Raw genomic sequence first — 21,458 nt, 5'->3', positions numbered from 1 at the left:
TGCTATTAAAAGGTAACTTCAAATCTCAGAGAATACAGATATAAGTCTGGGAGTATAAACTCATGACAACCTTTGACACACTCAGTGCAGGAATGAATGTGTCACATGGATTTAAGTCTTTTTACATCAGCTAAAGAATGTGCTCCTCAGATCTTAGACCATGGACTCCGGTCCTCAATCACAGGACAAGAAAACTTTCACACTCCTTATCTATGAACTGTTCCAATATTTACGACCACAACTGTTTATCCCTCTCCCATAATGATTGTTCTGCTTCACGTCACTTGTCTTATCTATTGCATTATTTCGATGTCCTCTTGTGTATAAATATGATTCTTCAGATTTTGTATTAATCTATGCCTGAGGAAGGGACCCGAGTTTTCTTTAAAGCTGCGACTTGTTACCATCTTTTCAGTTAACCATTAAAAGGTATCAACCACTGAGGACTATCAATTCTTAATATTTTTCCCATCCATTTGAACATTTTCACTGCCCCCAGAACTTTTTCTAGGGTCTACTGGAAAAAAGCTCGGCTTTCCCGTTGATTCCCATTATACTTGTTACTCAAAATGAGCATGCGAGCATTAGGAATTGCTCGGTTCGAACAATGAGCCTTGATCATTTTCTTGCTCGGTCATCCCTAATAACAACCACAGGATGGATTTCTTCAAACCAGGTATCATTTTAATCAGTGTAACGGTGCCAATCTGACAATGCCTGTAGTTTACTTAAGGTACCTTCACACATAACGATATTGTTAACGATATTGTTGCATTTTGTGACGTAGCAACGATATCGTTAATGAAATCGTTATGTGTGACAGCGACCAACGATCAGGCCCCTGCTTGGAGATCATTGGTCGCTGAACAAAGTCCAGAACTTTATTTCGTCGCTGGATCTCCCGTGGACATCGCTGGATCGGCGTGTGTGACACCGATCCAGCGATGTCTTCACTGGTAACCAGGGTAAACATCGGGTAACTAAGCGCAGGGCCGCGCTTAGTAACCCGATGTTTACCCTGGTTACCATCCTAAAAGTAAAAAAAACAAACACTACATACTTACCTACCGCTGTCTGTCCCCGGCGCTGTGCTCTGCACTCCTCCTGCACTGGCTGTGAGCGTCGGTCAGCCGGAAAGCAGAGCGGTGACGTCACCGCTCTGCTTTCCAGCCGCTGTGCTCACACAGACAGTACAGGAGGAGTGCAGAGAAGCAGAGCGCCGGGGACAGACAGCGGTAGGTAAGTATGTAGTGTTTGTTTTTTTTACTTTTAGGATGGTAACCAGGGTAAACATCGGGTTACTAAGCGCCGCCCTGGTTACCGGCATTGTTGGTCGCTGGAGAGCTGTCTGTGTGACAGCTCTCCAGCGACCAAACAGCGACGCTGCAGCGATCCGGATCGTTGTCGGTATCGCTGCAGCATCGCTTAGTGTGAAGGGGCCTTTAGCAAACTCCTGATAACAACAGGTTCTCTTTAAGTATATGAGTTTCTTTTTTGGTACTTTATGTTGCTTTCTTCATACATTGGCTAGCCCTCCACATTGGGGTCTGCTTAATTAATTTTAGGTTTTTATTGAACTGATTTTTGTGGATGTGGCAATATCAAGTAGTTTAGTTTTTTTTTTTACTGATTTTTGTATTAGAAAAACTATTAAATTCTCAATAAAATAATTTTCAAACAATTTTTAAAGAGTTACTAACCTCTGTTTGCTTTTTTAACACTTATGTTCAAGATAAGAAAGTACCTTAAGAAAGAACATAGAAACGGAGTACAAATAATGGAAAACAACAGCTGAAGCTAAGCAGGTAACCTGGGGAAGAATAGATTTATAGGCTGATTCATCGTTGTTGTTTCTCCAGTTTCCCGGATGTACAGTGGGGCAAAAAAGTATTTAGTCAATCAGCAATAGTGCAAGTTCCACCACTTAAAAAGATGAGAGGCGTCTGTAATTTACATCATAGGTAGACCTCAACTATGGGAAACAAACTGAGAAAAAAAAAACCAGAAAATCACATTGTCTGTTTTTTTAACATTTTATTTGCATATTATGGTGGAAAATAAGTATTTGGTCAGAAACAAAATTTCATCTCAATACTTTGTAATATATCCTTTGTTGGCAATGACAGAGGTCAAACGTTTTCTGTAAGTCTTCACAAGGTTGCCACACACTGTTGTTGGTATGTTGGCCCATTCCTCCATGCAGATCTCCTCTAGAGCAGTGATGTTTTTGGCTTTTCGCTTGGCAACACAGACTTTCAACTCCCTCCAAAGGTTTTCTATAGGGTTGAGATCTGGAGACTGGCTAGGCCACTCCAGGACCTTGAAATGCTTCTTACGAAGCCACTCCTTCATTGCCCTGGCGGTGTGCTTTGGATCATTGTCATGTTGAAAGACCCAGACACGTTTCATCTTCAATGCCCTTGCTGATGGAAGGAGGTTTGCACTCAAAATCTCACGATACATGGCCCCATTCATTCTTTCATGTACCCGGATCAGTCGTCCTGGCCCCTTTGCAGAGAAACAGCCCCAAAGCATGATGTTTCCACCACCATGCTTTACAGTAGGTATGGTGTTTGATGGATGCAACTTAGTATTCTTTTTCCTCCAAACACGACAAGTTGTGTTTCTACCAAACAGTTCCAGTTTGGTTTCATCAGACCATAGGACATTCTCCCAAAACTCCTCTGGATCATCCAAATGCTCTCTAGCAAACTTCAGACGGGCCCGGACATGTACTGGCTTAAGCAGTGGGACACGTCTGGCACTGCAGGATCTGAGTCCATGGTGGCGTAGTGTGTTACTTATGGTAGGCCTTGTTACATTGGTCCCAGCTCTCTGCAGTTCATTCACTAGGTCCCCACGCGTGGTTCTGGGATTTTTGCTCACAGTTCTTGTGATCATTCTGACCCCACGGGGTGGGATTTTGCGTGGAGCCCCAGATCGAGGGAGATTATCAGTGGTCTTGTATGTCTTCCATTTTCTAATTATTGCTCCCACTGTTGATTTCTTTACTCCAAGCTGGTTGGCTATTGCAGATTCAGTCTTCCCAGCCTGGTGCAGGGCTACAATTTTGTTTCTGGTGTCCTTTGACAGCTCTTTGGTCTTCACCATAGTGGAGTTTGGAGTCAGACTGTTTGAGGGTGTGCACAGGTGTCTTTTTATACTGATAACAAGTTTAAACAGGTGTCATTACTACAGGTAATGAGTGGAGGAAAGAGGAGACTCTTAAAGAAGAAGTTACAGGTCTGTGAGAGCCAGAAATCTTGATTGTTTATTTCTGACCAAATACTTATTTTCCACCATAATATGCAAAAAAAATGATAAAAAAACAGACAATGTGATTTTCTGGATTTTTTTTCCTCAGTTTGTCTCCCATAGTTGAGGTCTACCTATGATGTAAATTACAGACGCCTCTCATCTTTTTAAGTGGTGGAACTTGCACTATTGCTGACTGACTAAATACTTTTTTGCCCCACTGTATGTGGTCTTTGTGGTAGACTTAAAGTATGCACCTTATTGTATATTTGTTTTGTGTCATTTTTAAGTTCTCCAAGTCTTTTTTATTATTATTTTTCCTCAACAACTTTGCTTATCCAGATGTTTTATACAGATCCCTTAACCCCTTAGTGACAGAGCCAATTTGGTACTTAATGACCGGGCCAATTTTTACAATTCTGACCAGTGTCCCTTTATGAGGTTATAACTGTGGAACGCTTCAACGGATCCCGCTGATTCTGAGATTGTTTTTTTCTGACATATTGTACATCATGTTAGTGGTAACATTTCTTCGATATTAACTTGCGATTATTTATGAAAAAAACGGAAATATGGCGAAAATTTTTAAAATTTTGCGATTTTCAAACTTTGTATTTTTATGCCCTTAAATCAGAGAGATATGTCACAAAAAATAGTTAATAAATAACATTTCCCACATGTCTACTTTACATCAGCACAATTATGGAAACAAAATTTTTTTTGTTAGGGAGTTATAAGGGTTAAAAGTTGACCAGCAATTTCTCATTTTTACAACACCATTTTTTTTTAGGGACCACATCACATTTGAAGTCATTTTGAGGGGTCTATATGATAGAAAATAATGAAGTGTGACACCATTCTAAAACCTGCACCCCTCAAGGTTCTCAAAACCACATTCAAGAAGTTTATTAACCCTTTACGTGCTTCACAGGAACTGAAACAATGTGGAAGGAAAAAATGAACATTTAACTTTTTTTTGCAAACATTGTAATTCAGAACCATTTTTTTTATTTTCACATGTGTAAAAACAGAAATGTAACCATAAATTTTGTTATGCAATTTCTCCTGAATACGACAATACCCCATATGTGGGGGTAAACCACTTTTTGGGCGCACCGCAGAACTTGGAAGTGAAGGAGCGCCGTTTTACTTTTTCAATGTAGAATTGGCAGGAATTGAGATCGGACACCATGTCACGTTTAGAGAGCCCCTGATGTGCCTAAACAGTGGAAACCCCCCACAAGTGACACCATTTTGGAAACTAGACCCCTTAAGGATCTTATTTAGATGTGTGGTGAGCACTTTAAACCCCCAGGTGCTTCACAGAAGTTTATAACGTAGAGCCGTGAAAATAAAAAATCACATTTTTTCTACAAAAATGATCTTTTTGCCCCAAATTTTTATTTTCACAAGGGTAACAGGAGAAATTAGACCACAAAAGTTGTTGTGCAATTTCTCCTGAGTACGTCAATACTCCATATGTGGGAGTAAACCACTGTTTGGGCGCATGGCAGAGCTTGGAAGAGAAGGAGTGCCGTTTTACTTTTTCAATGTAGAATTGGCTGAAATTATCGGACGCCATGTTGCATTTGCAGAGCCCCTGGTGTGCCTAATCAGTAGAAACCCTCCACAAGTGACCACATTTTGGAAACTATACCCTCCATGGAACTTATCTAGATGTGTGGTGTGAACTTTGAATGCCCAAGTGCTTCACAGAAGTTTATAATGCAGAGTCGTGAAAATAAATTTTTTTTTTTTTTTACACAAAAAAGATTTTTTAGCCCCCAAGTTTTTATTTTCACAAGGGTAACAAGAGAAATTGGACCCCAAAAATTGTTGTCCAATTGATCCCGAGTACGCTGATGCCCCATATGTGGGGGTAAACCACTGTTTGGGTGCACGGCAGAGCTCGGAAGGGAAGGAGCGCCGTTTTGGAATGCAGACTTAGATAGAATTGTCTGTGGGCATTATGTTGCGTTTGCAGAGCCCCTGATGTACCTAAACAGTAGAAACCCCCCACAAGTAACCCCATTTTGGAAACTAGACCCCCAAAGGAACTTATATAGATGTGTGGTGAGAACTTTGAATGCCCAAGTGCTTCACAGAAGTTTATAATGCAGAGTCATGAAAATAAAAAATATTTTTTTTTCTACAAAAGATTTTGTAGCCCCCAAGTTTTTATTTTCACAAGGGTAACAGGAGAAATTAGACCCAAAAGTTGTTGTCCAATTTATCCTGAGTACGCTGATGCCCCATATGTGGGGGTAACCCACTGTTTGGGCGCACGGCAGAGCTCACAAGGGAGGGAGCACCATTTGACTTTTTTAGCGCAAAATTGGCTGTCGTGTTTGGAGACCCCCTGATGTACCTAAACAGTGGAAACCCCCCAATTCTAGCTCCAACCCTAACCCAAACACACCCCTAACCCTAATCCAAACCCGATCCATAATCCTAATCACAACCCTAACGATAATCACAACCCTTACCCCAAAACAACCCTAATGTCAACCCTAACCATCACCCTAATCAAAACCCTAAATCCAACACACCCCTAATCCTAATCTCAACCCTAACCTCAAACCTAACCCTAATCCCAATACACCCCTAATCCCAACCCTAACCTTAACGTGATGGCCACACGTCGCGTCCGTCGTGCACTGGATCAGTTGTGTTTTGGCGGACCGTTGGCACAAAAAAATGTTCAATGTTTTTTTGTACGTCGCGTCCGCCATTTCCGACCGCGCATGCGTGGCCGTAACGCTGCCCCCTCCTCCCCAGGACATAGATTGGGCAGTGAATGCGTTGAAAAACTACATCCGCTGCCCACGTTGTGCACAATTTTCACAACGTGCGTCGGTATGTCGGGCCGACGCATTGCGACGGCCCCGTACTGACGTAAGTGTGAAAGAAGCCTAACCCTAAATTTAGCCCCAACCCTAACCCTAAATTTAGCCCCAACCCTAACCCTAAATTTAGCCCCAACCCTAACCCTAAATTTAGCCCCAACCCTAACCCTAAACTTAGCCCCAACCCTAACCCTATATTTAGCCCCAACCCTAACCCTAGCCCTAACCCTAATTTTAGCCCCAACTGCTTTCTCCTGCCGGCCGGCAGATGGCGACAGATGAGTGAGACGGTGAGTATAATAGGGTCCCCGAACCCCATATTTCTCTGTCCTCTGATGTGCGATCACATCAGAGCACAGAGAATTACACATCGTTTTTTTTTTGTTTTTTTTTGCGGTCGCTGGTAAACAGTTAATTACCGGCGATCGCAAAACAGGGGTCGGTGTTGTGAATTCTGTTGTCGGGCTCCCTCCTGTGGTCATGAATGGTACTTCGGCTGGTTCTGTCCATGGACTTCCTCTGGTGGGTGTTTCTGAGTTTCCTTCCACAGGTGACGAGGTTTATTCGTTAGCTGGCTGATCTATTTAACTCCACTTAGATCTTTGCTCCATGCCACCTGTCAATGTTCCAGTATTGGTCTTGTTCACTCCTGGATCGTTCTTGTGACCTGTCTTCCTAGCAGAAGCTAAGTTCCAGCTTGTATTTCTTTTGTTTGCTATTTTTCTGTCCAGCTTGCTATTTTTATTGTTTTCTTGCTTGCTGGAAGCTCTGGGACGCAGAGGGAGCGCCTCCGCACCGTGAGTCGGTGCGGAGGGTCTTTTTGCGCCCTCTGCGTGGTCTTTTTGTAGGTTTTTGTGCTGACCGCAAAGTAACCTTTCCTATCCTTGGTCTGTTCAGTAAGTCGGGCCTCACTTTGCTAAATCTATTTCATCTCTGTGTTTGTATTTTCATCTTTACTCACAGTCATTATATGTGGGGGGCTGCCTTTTCCTTTGGGGAATTTCTCTGAGGCAAGGTAGGCTTTATTTTTCTATCTTCAGGGCTAGCTAGTTCCTTAGGCTGTGCCGAGTTGCATAGGGAGCGTTAGGGGCAATCCACGGCTATTTCTAGTGTGTTTGATAGGATTAGGGATTGCGGTCAGCAGAGTTCCCACGTCCCAGAGCTCGTCCTTTATTATCAGTAACTATCAGGTCATTCCGTGTTCTCATAACCACCAGGTCCATTGTTGTCCTGACCACCAGGTCATAACAGGTCGGTAAAACCGACCCCGATTATGTTCTTTGGGGTCTCGGCTACCCCCGGAAAAAGATGGCGGCGCCCATCGGGAGCCATGAGGAGCACCGTTGGAGACAGGTGAGTATCGGGGGGCTATTTGGGACCCCTTTTCTCTGTCCTCTGATGTGCAATCACATCGGAGGACAGAGAAATTAAAAGGGAAATCGCGTTTTTGTTTTTTTTCGATCGCCGGTAAACGGTTAATTACCGGCGATCGCAAAAGCTGGGTCGGTAAAAACCGACCCGAATCATGTTCTCTGGGGTCTCGGCTACCCCCGGCAGCCGAGACCCCGGAGAAAATCGGACTCTGGGGGGGCGCTATTTACTTTTTCCACAGCGCCGTTAATTAACGGCGCTGTGGTTTAAGTGCCCTTAACTGCCGCCGTTAAAAGGCATATCGGCGGTCGTTAAGGGGTTAAATAAGATTTTTACAAATATTGGAAGTTTTTGACACATCTCACTCTGATGCACTGCTGAGCTAGCTGTCAGTCGGTGCCAGGTTCTTGGTTACAGCCGCCGTGCTCTATACACTGAGCGGTGACTGAAGCAGCTCCGGCCGCACCCCTATGATTGAAAGCCCGAGGCTGCCAGGAAGGACAAAGCCCATTTCCTTCCAACAGGGGAGCTCTAAGTGCATCATTAAGACAGATTATCGTATTTTTTCAGACTATAAGACGCACTTTGGGAAGAAAATGGGGGTGCTTCTTATAGTCTGAATGTAGCTTACCGAGGGGGCGGCGGTGATGGAGTGAGACTCACAAGAGGCAGGGTCCCTGCTGCAGGAAGCCGGCAGTGGTGGTAGAAGTGGGGCAATGCTCCAGGCCCTGGGCTGGAAGGAGGCATGTTGGCAGTGAGGCACGGGTGGAGTCCCCGCTCTGCGCATTGATTTACTGGCAATGGGCTTCAGTAAAATGGCCGCCGGACAAGCGCATGTGTAGATTGGGATCTTGGCTAGTCTCCGGCATCCACCTTCATGAAGTCAAAAATGCTGATGGCTGGTGATATACAACATACAGAGGTGTGAGAAGTGTTTGCCCCCTCCCTGATCCCTCCCGGATTTCTTTTGCACGTTTGTCGCACTGAAATGTTTCAGATCACAAAGCAAAAGTAAATATTAGAGAAAGATAAAACACAAGAAATCACAAAATGCAGATTATAGTAACATAGTAACATAGTAACATAGTTAGTAAGGCCGAAAAAAGACATTTGTCCATCCAGTTCAGCCTATATTCCATCATAATAAATCCCCAGATCTACGTCCTTCTACAGAACCTAATAATTGTATGATACAATATTGTTCTGCTCCAGGAAGACATCCAGGCCTCTCTTGAACCCCTCGACTGAGTTCGCCATCACCACCTCCTCAGGCAAGCAATTCCAGATTCTCACTGCCCTAACAGTAAAGAATCCTCTTCTATGTTGGTGGAAAAACCTTCTCTCCTCCAGACGCAAAGAATGCCCCCTTGTGCCCGTCACCTTCCTTGGTATAAACAGATCCTCAGCGAGATATTTGTATTGTCCCCTTATATACTTATACATGGTTATTAGATCGCCCCTCAGTCGTCTTTTTTCTAGACTAAATAATCCTAATTTCGCTAATCTATCTGGGTATTGTAGTTCTCCCATCCCCTTTATTAATTTTGTTGCCCTCCTTTGTACTCTCTCTAGTTCCATTATATCCTTCCTGAGCACCGGTGCCCAAAACTGGACACAGTACTCCATGTGCGGTCTAACTAGGGATTTGTACAGAGGCAGTATAATGCTCTCATCATGTGTATCCAGACCTCTTTTAATGCACCCCATGATCCTGTTTGCCATGGCAGCTGCTGCCTGGCACTGGCTGCTCCAGGTAAGTTTATCATTAACTAGGATCCCCAAGTCCTTCTCCCTGTCAGATTTACCAGTGGTTTCCCATTCAGTGTGTAATGGTGATATTGGTTCCTTCTTCCCATGTGTATAACCTTACATTTATCATTGTTAAACCTCATCTGCCACCTTTCAGCCCAAGTTTCCAACTTATCCAGATCCATCTGTAGCAGAATACTATCTTCTCTTGTATTAACTGCTTTACATAGTTTTGTATCATCTGCAAATATCGATATTTTACAGTGTAAACCTTCTACCAGATCATTAATGAATATGTTGAAGAGAACAGGTCCCAATACCGACCCCTGCGGTACCCCACTGGTCACAGCGACCCAGTTAGAGACTATACCATTTATAACCACCCTCTGCTTTCTATCACTAAGCCAGTTACTAACCCATTTACACACAATTTCCCCCAGACCAAGCATTCTCATTTTGTGTACCAACCTCTTGTGCGGCACGGTATCAAACGCTTTGGAAAAATCGAGATCTACCACGTCCAATGACTCACCGTGGTCCAGCCTATAGCTTACCTCTTCATAAAAACTGATTAGATTGGTTTGACAGGAGCGATTTCTCATAAACCCATGCTGATATGGAGTTAAACAGTTATTCTCATTGAGATAATCCAGAATAACATCCTTCAGAAACCCTTCAAATATTTTACCAACAATAGAGGTTAGACTTACTGGCCTATAATTTCCAGGTTCACTTTTAGAGCCCTTTTTGAATATTGGCACCACATTTGCTATGCGCCAGTCCTGCGGAACAGACCCTGTCGCTATAGAGTCACTAAAAATAAGAAATAATGGTTTATCTATCTTATTTAGCCGGTTTCGCACCTCTTCTTGGGTTAGATTGGTGACCCTTAATATAGGGTTTTCATTGTTTCTTGGGATTTCACCTAGCATTTCATTTTCCACCGTGAATACCGTGGAGAAGAAGGTGTTTAATATGTTAGCTTTTTCCTCGTCATCTACAACCATTCTTTCCTCACTATTTTTTAAGGGGCCTACATTTTCAGTTTTTATTCTTTTACTATTGATATAGTTGAAGAACAGTTTGGGATTAGTTTTACTCTCCTTAGCAATGTGCTTCTCTGTTTCCTTTTTGGCAGCTTTAATTAGTTTTTTAGATAAAGTATTTTTCTCCCTATAGTTTTTTAGAGCTTCAATGGTGCCATCCTGCTTTAGTAGTGCAAATGCTTTCTTTTTACTGTTAATTGCCTGTCTTACTTCTTTGTTTAGCCACATTGGGTTTTTCCTATTTCTAGTCCTTTTATTCCCACAAGGTATAAACCGCTTACACTGTCTATTTAGGATGTTCTTAAACATTTCCCATTTATTATCTGTATTCTCATTTCTGAGGATATTGTCCCAGTCTACCAGATTAAGGGCATCTCTAAGCTGTTCAAACTTTGCCTTCCTAAAGTTCAATGTTTTTGTGACTCCCTGACAAGTCCCCCTAGTGAAAGACAGGTGAAACTGCACAATATTGTGGTCGCTATTTCCTAAATGCCCAACCACCTGCAGATTTGTTATTCTGTCAGGTCTATTAGATAGTATTAGGTCTAAAAGTGCTGCTCCTCTGGTTGGATTCTGCACCAATTGTGAAAGATAATTTTTCTTGGTTATTAGCAGAAACCTGTTGCCTTTATGGGTTTCACAGGTTTCTGTTTCCCAGTTAATATCCGGGTAGTTAAAGTCCCCCACAACCAGGACTTCATTATGGGTTGCAGCTTCATCTATCTGCTTTAGAAGTAGACTTTCCATGGTTTCTTTTATATTTGGGGGTTTGTAACAGACCCCAATGAGAATTTTGTTACCATTTTTCCCTCCATAAATTTCGACCCATATGGACTCGACATCCTCATTTCCTTCGCTAATATCCTCCCTTAAAGTGGACTTTAGACAAGACTTTACATAGAGACAAACCCCTCCTCCTCTCCGATTTTTACGATCCTTTCTAAACAGACTGTAACCCTGTAAGTTAACTGCCCAGTCATAGCTTTCATCTAACCATGTCTCGGTTATTCCCACTATGTCAAAGTTACCTGTAGATATTTCTGCTTCTAGTTCTTCCATCTTGTTTGTCAGGCTTCTGGCGTTTGCGAGCATGCAGTTTAGAGGATTTTGTTTTGTTCCAATCTCCTCGCTGTGGATTGTTTTAGAAATGTTCTTACCTCCCTTCTGAGTATGTTTTCCTGGATCTTCTTTGTTCGAGTCTAATGTTTTTCTTCCCGTGCCCTCTTCTTCTAGTTTAACGCCCTCCTGATGAGTGTAGGGAGTCTTCTGGCGAATGTGTGTTTCCCAGGTTTGTTGATGTGTAGTCCATCTCTGGCGAGGAGTTCATCGTACGAGTAATTCACACCGTGGTCCAGGAATCCGAATCCTTGTTGTCTGCACCATCGTCTTAGCCAGTTGTTCGCATCAAGGATCCTGTTCCATCTCCTGGTGCCATGCCCGTCTACTGGAAGGATAGAAGAAAAAACTACCTGTGCATCCAGTTCCTTTACTTTCTTCCCCAACTCTTCAAAGTCCTTGCAGATTGTCGGTAGGTCCTTCCTTGCCGTGTCATTGGTGCCAACATGTATCAGAAGAAATGGGTGGACGTCCTTGGAGCTGAAGAGCTTTGGTATCCTATCGGTCACATCCTTGATCATCGCACCTGGAAGGCAGCATACTTCTCTTGCAGTTATGTCCGGTCTGCAGATGGCTGCTTCTGTGCCTCTCAGTAGTGAGTCTCCCACCACCACCACTCTTCGTTGCTTCTTGGCTGTACTTTTTGCTGTCACTTGTTGCTGTGTGCCCTTTTCTTTTTTGCTTGCTGGTATTGCTTCATCCTTAGGTGTGCCATCTTCATCCTCTACAAAGATTTGATATCGGTTCTTCAGTTGTGTGGTTGGTGATTTCTCCATGGTCTTCTTGCTTCTTTTGGTCACATGCTTCCACTCATCTGCTTTTGGAGGTTCTCTGACACTTTTTGCACCTTCTGTGACCAGTAGAGATGCTTCTGTTCTGTCTAGAAAGTCTTCATTCTCTTTGATGAGTTTCAAAGTTGCTATTCTTTCTTCCAGACCCCGCACCTTTTCTTCTAAAAGGGCCACTAGTCTACACTTCTGACAGGTGAAATTGGATTGTTCTTCTGGTCGATCTGTGAACATGTAGCTACAGGCAAAAATTCTTCGCTGGTGATGCTTTCCAAGCAGCTGGTCCCGGCTGTACCCAACGATCTTCTAGCTTAGGGAGACTCTTCGCTTTTCCCAGAAGGCACCTGGAATATGCAAATTAGCCTCCTCAAGCTTGAATCCCTGGTTTGGTGATCCTTTCCAATATAAATGAAGGTCTTTATTATTAAGGGAAAAATAAATCCCAAACCACAGGGCCCTGTGCGAAAAACTTATTGCCCCCACGCAATTAAAACATAAATTAGCTGTGGTTTGTGACATCTTTGGAAAGTTCAGTTCAATTTTCCCTAATTTCTAAAACTTGGGGAATCCAGCGAATCACTGTTCAAAACTTAACAAAAAAAGAGAGGGTTTTTTTTCTTTAGCATTTTTAACTTGGAAAAAAAAAAAGATTTTTTAATCTATCAAAAATCTTTGTATGTACATAGCCTCATAGCACATGGTTATAGGTTATGTCCATACAGAAGCCTATCTAATTCGCTGACAGCTGCATTTAAAGGGAATCTGTCATAGGGTTTTTGACACCCCATCTGAAAGCAGCGTAATGTAGGTGCAGAGACCCTGATTCCAGCGATGTATTACTTACTGCGCTGCTTGTTGTAGTTTTGATAAAATCACTGTTTTATCTGCTGTAGCTCTAGCAGTGCTCTGAATGCTGTGCACTGTATAACCCCGCCCACATCACTGATTGTACGCTATGCACAGGCAATAAGCTATATACCGTAGTGCCCATGAATATGGAGGACTACATGGCAGTAGGGTATACTAGTCCTCCAGTGAAACTCTAAAAACTATAGCAAGCAGCCTAGTAAGTGACTCATTACTGGAATCTGGGTTTCTGTCTCTATGCTGCTCTCAGATTAGGTAGCAACACCCTGCTGACAGATTCTCTTAAGTGGTGGGATACCAGTGGGTCATTTTTTTTTGGGGGGGGTGATACAATTGCTGATTGATGATGAGTTCCATTTCTAGAAAAAAAAAAAAAGTAAAAAGTAAACAAACAAAAAATAATAATTAACCCTTGAGCGGCCTGCCTTTGACTGCATGACACAGTGTGCTGACGGACTTCCGGAGTTTTCCCAAGGTTACATGCGTCAGCGTCCACCTGACTCCCTCTCATTCGAGTTTGATGCTACCACTTGATGGATGCACCGAAACGCGCGTCGGGGTGAGCTCCACCCTGACTGCAGGACCTTTCTTGATCCAAGTATAAATCATACCCCAAATTTTTTTTTTTTACATTTTTGTATACATTTATAAATCTATGCATCCTGTGTGCCAAGAGGTGATGGACTGTATATACTTTATATAGGGCATGTGTGATACCGTATCTATACTTTTAATACTAACTATAGGCCGGACTTCCAATTCATCCCAGTCGTAGTATCTCTTACAATATTGATCATATACATCGATTGGGGTGATTACTGATATTCTTTACATCACCTTTTTTCCTGGCTCTTGTCCGGCAGCTAGATTCATCTTATTTAGAACCCTTTTTGGGTTCTGTGTTCTGTATTTTAATACGTGTGTGTGTTCTCTTTTTCTGCCACCATGTACTCATTTATACAAACAATCACTTTCAAAAAAATAAATAAATAAAATTGGAAAATTTTTCCGTGTTTTTTTTTTTTGAGGAGGTATTGGATCTGATCTGTCCCAAAATCTCTTTAAAAACAAAACTTTAAGTAAACACGGTCTTTGTGTATATGCACGCAACATTTGGAATCTGACCATGGACCTGCCAGAATTTTCACAAAGCTGCGTTAAAAAAAAAAGCCATCCGCGGTTTTGCAGTCTTTTTTTTTTCCCTGTCTCTTGTACAATAAATGACGGCACCTGGACAATGAACATGGGGCTTCTTTAACCTCTCGAGGGTTTCCGAACTCTGAAGTGACACAAGCTGGAACATGGCGTTCTGCCTTATTTCAATTTTTCGCTACCATTTTGCCGCACATTTTTCAGGTGGATTCCATATGAAATCCCCTTGAAAAAAAAAGACATTGTATTAGAGGCAGGTGGCGGCTGTATAACACAGCCGACACTTCTGTGTATGGATCGGGCTCAGCACCTGCACCTGCATTTCGAAGCCAAATGTGCCAAAAAATAGGAGCAATTACATTGTAAAGCCGTTTCTACAAGTGACGAAATACAGAGCTCAAAAAGCCAAAACCTCGATAGTAAGCGCTAAATGCATTACCATACGGTAAAGTAACGGGCAGATGGGATCTGAGCCGATAGATCATTCAGTACATATGGAAAATGGCAGAGGACATGGAGAAGGGATCAAACAGAGAGGCAGAAACTACAGAGTTCATTTTCAGATCGCTCACCCGGGTAGGACCCGACTCGTAGTAAAAGGGACAAAATGAGCAGCAGGAACAGCAGAGACCGGGCCACCGATCTGCACAACGCATGCAGTTACACACCGTCACCACAAGGTGGCACCAGAGAGACTGGAGGTTTTTTTTTAATTTGCTAAGGCTGTGTGCACACGTTGCGTTTTTTTTTGTGTGTTTTTTCCGATAAAAACGCTATAAAATCGCAAAAAACCCCGCATACAATAAGCATCCCATCATTTAGAATGAATTCCGCATGTTTTGTGCACATGATGCGTTTTTTTACGTGAAAAAAAACGCATCGCGGTAAAAAACCAGCATGTTCATTAATTTTGCGGGGGTTTTTTTTGCGGATTTCCCACTACAAAATGCATTGGGAAGTATCCGGAAAAAAACGCGGCAAAACCGCAGCAAAAATGCGTCAAAACCACGGTAAAATCGCAGCAAAAACGCATGCGGTTTTCTTGCGGATTTCTTGCAGAAAATGTCCGGTTTTTCTCAGGAATTTTCTGCGAGAAATCCTGAACGTGTGCACATAGCCTAAAAGTAATTTCGCAATTGGGCTTCCTTAAAAAAAAAATAATGGTGACCCCCTTTAGCTTCCACTGCCTCTATGTCACCATACACAGGAGTCTACCGGAGGAGTTACCAGAGATCTGTCAGTGAGCTCATTCCGAGAACTATGAATAGAATTGAATTAATTGTTTTATTATGTACACCCCTCCTCACATGTAAAGCACCATGGAATAAATTTCGCTATAATAATAAATAATAATAATTAAGTAACGAGATGAAATAAGAATGAGTGAAGCAAAATGTAGGGAATATAAACACCTTGTCATCGCTTCTTTCCATCATCACACTAATTTGATTCCACGGACTAGTGAAAACCATTGCTCCATTTTACTATGTGAGCAGAAATGTGCAAAGTTTATTTCATAGTGATGAGCGAATGGGCTCGGATAAGGTGTTATATGAGCATGCTCCGATGCTAACCGAGCGTCTTCGCCGTGCTCGAAAATTGTTTACAAATCCCCGCGGCTCTTCGACAGTCACGAAACACGCAGGTATCGCCCAATAAACAGGCGACCATGGCGCAAATGACTCCAATATTGCAGTAAAAACCACAAAAAAAATATAGGATCAAATGCATTTATTAAAAAAAAGGAACAGTATCAAGGCTACGTCCCCACAATGAGCTTTTGATGTTGCAGATTTTCGGCACCCATTAAATAAAATAGGTAACTTGCATTTTAAAAAAAATAAATAAATAAATAAACTCCTGGTGTGAATGTAGCCTGAGTGATTCAGAAAGATTCAGAAAGCCAAAAAATAAAAAAAAAATAGAAAATTAAATAAAGTAAATGCTAAGTTATTATCACATAACTTTACATAAGTGGAAGAGACGTGATCCGAGCCAACAGGTGAAAGAAGTGTTCGGCTCTGCTACATACATATGTACACGGCAAAAACAGCAGAGAGCAGACAGCAAAGAAGCCGAGAAAATAAGACAACGACTACGGGGTAGAACCCACGGGGGTCACTCACGCTGACCGTCCCCGACTTGTAGGAAGAGCGACATATGGAGCAGAAGGAGCCGCAGAGACATGCCAAGACGATCCGTGTACCGAGCACCGTCTGCACTGAGCAGGACAGATACGGTGTCTGGACAGTAGGGGGCAGCAGTGATGGTTTTTTTTTTTTGGCGGGGCGTGCAGGATATAATTAGTTTGCATTTGAAAGAATTTTCTAACAATCATTTTTTAAATTGGATTTTTTTTTTTTTTTGGAACCATATCTCCTCTCTCCTCTGTACCAGTCTGATCGTAAATTTGTTTACTGTAAATGATATCTATAACCCTGTATGTAACCCCCTTATTCATGTACAGCACCATGGAATTAATGTCGCTATATAAGTAAATAATAATAACTTTTTATTAAAGTTTTAACACAACCACAAAAAAACAAACAAGTAAACCCCTTGACCCCCTTTTAGTCATCCCTGGACATTATACAGTCCCACCGTACATAAGACAGGCCTTATGATGAGGACAATCTGGCCACGGGACCCCCGAGGCCTCGGGCTCCGAGCAACAGGCCAGATTGCCCTCATGACTCTGGTATTGTAGACGTTGTTCTTCCTCCATTCCACAATCATTTACTCCTCTTGAAATAAAGACTGACTCGAGCGTTGGATTAAATTGGCCAATTCGGCCTTTATTATAACAAACATAACAATATTATTAACTTTTTGGTGGAAAGAGGTTCTCGGAGCCCCAAAAAGCCTAAAGTTACCCAAAATATTTTTCAGTCTTCCCACATTACCCCCAGCCGTCACCTCCAGCTCAAGGACACCTTCGTCGCCGGAAACCTTCACCATGCCGCCGACTCCCCTGGAACCCCACCCTGAAGAGTCACGAAAACTCCGCCAAGCCGTTCTCAAATCCCAAACACGATTGGAGGGGGCCATCTACTTGACGTACAAACCCCCAGCACAAGTTTCCACCAACTCCAAGAACCCCTTCACACCACCACAGCGAGCATCACTTGACTTCTCAATGATGTGAGTTACTCACCAAAAGAAGCGCCCTCTCCACACCCTCTCGATTCCTCAAGGTTGAACGGTCAATACCGACTGCGTTCAGATGCACGCCATCATTGCGCCAACAATTTCCCTCCCCAGCCTCAAAATTAGTATGTCTAACCACAACACCACCATTTCTGACCAACCTTCCCAAAATCTTCAATTTTGAATAGGATAACCATATGCGCAACGCATAGTGACGTATGTTCCTGATCAAATCCCGGCATGTGCGACCACCAAGGTCGTTACCCCTAACATGTAACATCAAAATCTCAGGATAACGATCCAACCAAGCCCAACAATGATATTCTGGTAAGACTTGCCACCAACTCATTCATCTTACCCCCAACCACCGACGTAAGACCTCATTCCTCGCCAAACTCATCTGATGCTCTTCTTGGCGCACATCTGCCCTAACGGCCCCCCAATATACAAACGAATGCCCTAAAATTCAAACTAAACACGGGGTACCTAACAATAGAAGAAAAAAGGGGGGAGGGTAAATTGTAAGTACACTGGCCACTTACCTTTTTTTTTTTTAAAGAACAAAACATAGTACGACAATGTATCCTGTGTCAGGCAAAACTCCTTTAGCCACCCATTGCACCAAATTTGGACACGCATATAGCTGATTATCTCTTCGATTTTCACCTGTTATTTTTGGTATCCCTTCCAAAGGAAGACCCCTAGATTCTGCCTCCTTTGCCATTCCAATTCTAAAGGAATGAAGAGCAAATTATCCGCTTCTAAGCCCAACTCTTTAAGCACCTTTTAAAAACTCCAGTAAACTGATACCGCGATAAAAAGGAGTCATCTTCATGTTGCAATATAGGACCTGAAACTGTCCCTTTCAGCTCCCAAAATGACTTAATGCAGCCTGCAGGGCACATCTTAGAAACTTCCAACGGACCCACACCACTTTCTTTCCTCTTCCCGACTGATCTGTTTTTAACCGACACACCTAGAATTCAACTGAATCCTGTAACACCCCCACAACCAGTCTCACTAGACCTCCTCTTGTAACCGATGATGATCCCAGATCACCTATCCTCACGACCCCCAAAAAAGCCCAAGAAAAGGCCGATTGAAATAGTGAAAACTCAAGAGGCAAGCTGCACTCGTGGACTAACCTGTTCCCAAGTTCCTTGAGCAACTTACCGTAACCTAAACCGGCCTGCGGGAATCTACTTTCAGATGCTTTTTCCGAAAGCCCTTTAATGCTCGGTCCACCAAAAAATTCTTTGTAAAATCCCTAACTTCTTTAAACTTACAGCCAAAGGCTATCCCAGCCACCCATCTATTAACCTGTGCAACCGACCAACCCTCCTCCTTCACATGACCTAACCAAGACAGTAAAGCCCCTACCTGATACTCTTCTGATAGACCTTGCCTAGCTTCCTAGTCCAGAAAACCCAGTCTCTCCAAGCTGCCTCATATGTCGACCACGTATTAACTGCCAAGGAAGCCCTTATTAATTGCCCTGAGGCTCGCAAGCCAACTCCCAGAACTCCACCGGCCATTTGCAACTCATGGACTCTGCACCCGGTGCCAAGGTTCGAAAACGGTCCCACTGTACACGAGAAAGAGCATCAGCTACAGAATTCTCTACCACTGGCACGTGCACTGCTAGCACCCAAGAATTAAGACATAAATCCTGCAAGACAAAATGTTGCAACAATTGAACCACAGGAGGCGACGATGCCGATAAATTATTTATCGCCATTACCAATGACAGGTTATCGCAATGAAGCCTGATCTTCGTATTGCGGAAAAATGCTCCTCAAACTGATAATGCCACAATTATGTTTTTCTCAATATCTGACAAGAAATCAGAAAAAACCTTTCCCATTTTAGGTAAATTAGGATTATCATAATTATTAATATTTGCCAAATGCTGGAATAATGAGAAAGAGAATGTTTTAAGGCATTTTTATTACTTACTGCAAAGTCAAAAGTTTACATACACTAAGATTACTATGCCTTTAAACAATTCTCGACTGCCCATATGATGATGTCATGTGTTTGGAAGCTTCTGATAGGTTTTTTGGCAACATCTGAGTTATTTAGAGACACACCTGTGGATGTATTTTAATGCACACCTGAAACACGCTGCTTCTTTGTGTGACATCATAGGAAAGTCTAAAGAAATCAGCCAAGATATCAGGTAGAGAATTGTGGACTTGCACAAGTCTGGTTCATCCTTGGGTACAATTTCAAGGTACCTGAAGGTGCTTCGTTCATCTGTACAAACAATTATACGCAAGTAAAAACAAGATGGGAATGTCCAACCATCATACCGCTCAGGAAGGAGAAGGGTTCTGTGTCCCAGACATGAACGTGCTTTGGTCCGACATGTGCATACCAACCCAAGGACAAAAGAAAAAGACCTTGTGAAGTTGATGGCGGAAGCTGGTAAGATTGTGTAACTATTCAGTGAAATGATTACTGTATCAACATGGGCTGAAAGGAATAAGCCATTGCTCCAAAAGAAACATAAAAAGCCAGATTAATGTTAGATAGATAGAAGATAGGTAGAAGATAGTTATATTCCCAAATGGAATCTTGAGACCATCAAGTTACAAAAAAACATACATTGGTTATGCATTTATTGCTGGCATGTATCAGCATTCCAAAAGTATATAATACCAGGTTACAAAATGCATACATTAATTAGAAAAAAAGATAAGGAATCCAGCTCAACGAGGTAGTGAAAAAAAAACTTTCTTTATTCACTTCAAATCATATTCAGTGGAGGATAAAACATCAGCAGCAACAAAGAATAAAATGTGATATCAACACATTTCTGGTGAACAAGCACCCTTAATCAGCACCTAAGAAAATCAAATCCATTTAATTTGGGACACAAACACATAGACTCAATGGAATATCTGCGATTCACAATATGTATTGATCTTGAAACCCCAGATCTTCCAAGAGTACGTGACATACTCGTGACAACGACATTATCCACACCCAGTGTATAACGTGCCCTGAAGTAAATATTATATTCGAGGCACCAAAGTATCAGATGCCAGAGAAAACTGAAGACAGGAAGGGAGGGTGAGGAAAGATGGTTAATACAATGCAATACAAGTCACACTACAACATTTTCGGTAAGTTAGTGCTCAAGTAGGATCCTATCACATTAATTAATAACCATAAACTTGGCTTTCGCTTGTGATTCAAAGGAATTATATTTTATTTGTGAAAGCAATCCAGATAACAGAGCACTCTTTCCAGATAGTGGCGGATACCGCACTGCTCTCCAAGCATTGTACAAACAGTGTTCCTGAAGAAATCCGGTGTTATGATCCGGTGACCTTGGAGCAGCATGAAAACTTTCACTGGAGTAGGTGGTAACTATACTGACCGCAAATCCTGATCTTAACACCGCAACTAGAAGTAGCCGTGGGGTGTACCTAACAAACCCTAGACACCTCGTCACAGCCGGAGGACTAAATACCCCTAAAGATGGAAATAGGAATACTACCTTGCCTCAGAGTAGAACCCCAAAGGATAGGCAGCCCCCCACAAATATTGGCTGTGAGTAGGAGAGGAAAGACATACACAGTCAGAAAACAGGATTTAGCACAAGAGGCCGCTCTAGCTAAAATAGGAAAGGATAGGACAGAGTTCTGTGCGGTCAGTATTAAAACCAAAAAAATATCCACAGCAGATTATACAAAAAATTCCTCCATCTAACTAAACGACGTGGAACACATCTGCAACTCCAGAGACTACTAAACTCAGAGCAGGAATACAATCAAAAAACAAGCACACAGCTTGTGTGCCATAGAAAAAGAAACAGACACTTATCTTTGCTGAATTGGCAGCTAAGCAGGAGAAGCCAGACAGAGATCCAACACTTCCCAAGAAACATTGACAACTGGCAAGGACTAATGAGTCCTGCAAACCTAAATACCCCAGTCAGAACTGCAATCAGCAGATACACGTGTCCAGGACTGCAGCCCAGAGACAACTGCATTACCACCTACAACCACCGGAGGGAGCCCAAAAGCAGAATTCACAACATCTGGAGACTGGCGAAGGTCGAATTATCTGGATTGCTTTCACAAATAAAATATCATACCTTTGAATTACGAGTG

The 21,458-nt window shown here is 42.5% G+C and overlaps 1 protein-coding gene across 1 annotated transcript in view; it reads right to left on the bottom strand.

Annotated features, from left to right (window-relative positions):
• Nucleotides 1–16,420, bottom strand: part of LOC138672540 (nectin-1-like) — a 104,181-nt gene extending 87,761 nt beyond the window's left edge. The window contains exon 1 of the mRNA XM_069760609.1: nt 16,317–16,420. Within this exon, the coding sequence (XP_069616710.1) occupies nt 16,317–16,377 (61 nt within the window). The 5' untranslated portion in view covers nt 16,378–16,420. The remainder of the gene's footprint in view (nt 1–16,316) is intronic.
• Between the last annotated feature and the right edge of the window lie 5,038 nt (nt 16,421–21,458).

The sequence above is a fragment of the Ranitomeya imitator genome, chromosome 3 (assembly GCF_032444005.1).
Source record: "Ranitomeya imitator isolate aRanImi1 chromosome 3, aRanImi1.pri, whole genome shotgun sequence".
NCBI classification, from domain to species: domain Eukaryota; kingdom Metazoa; phylum Chordata; class Amphibia; order Anura; family Dendrobatidae; genus Ranitomeya; species Ranitomeya imitator.
This window is presented reverse-complemented; position numbering and strand designations above follow the sequence as displayed.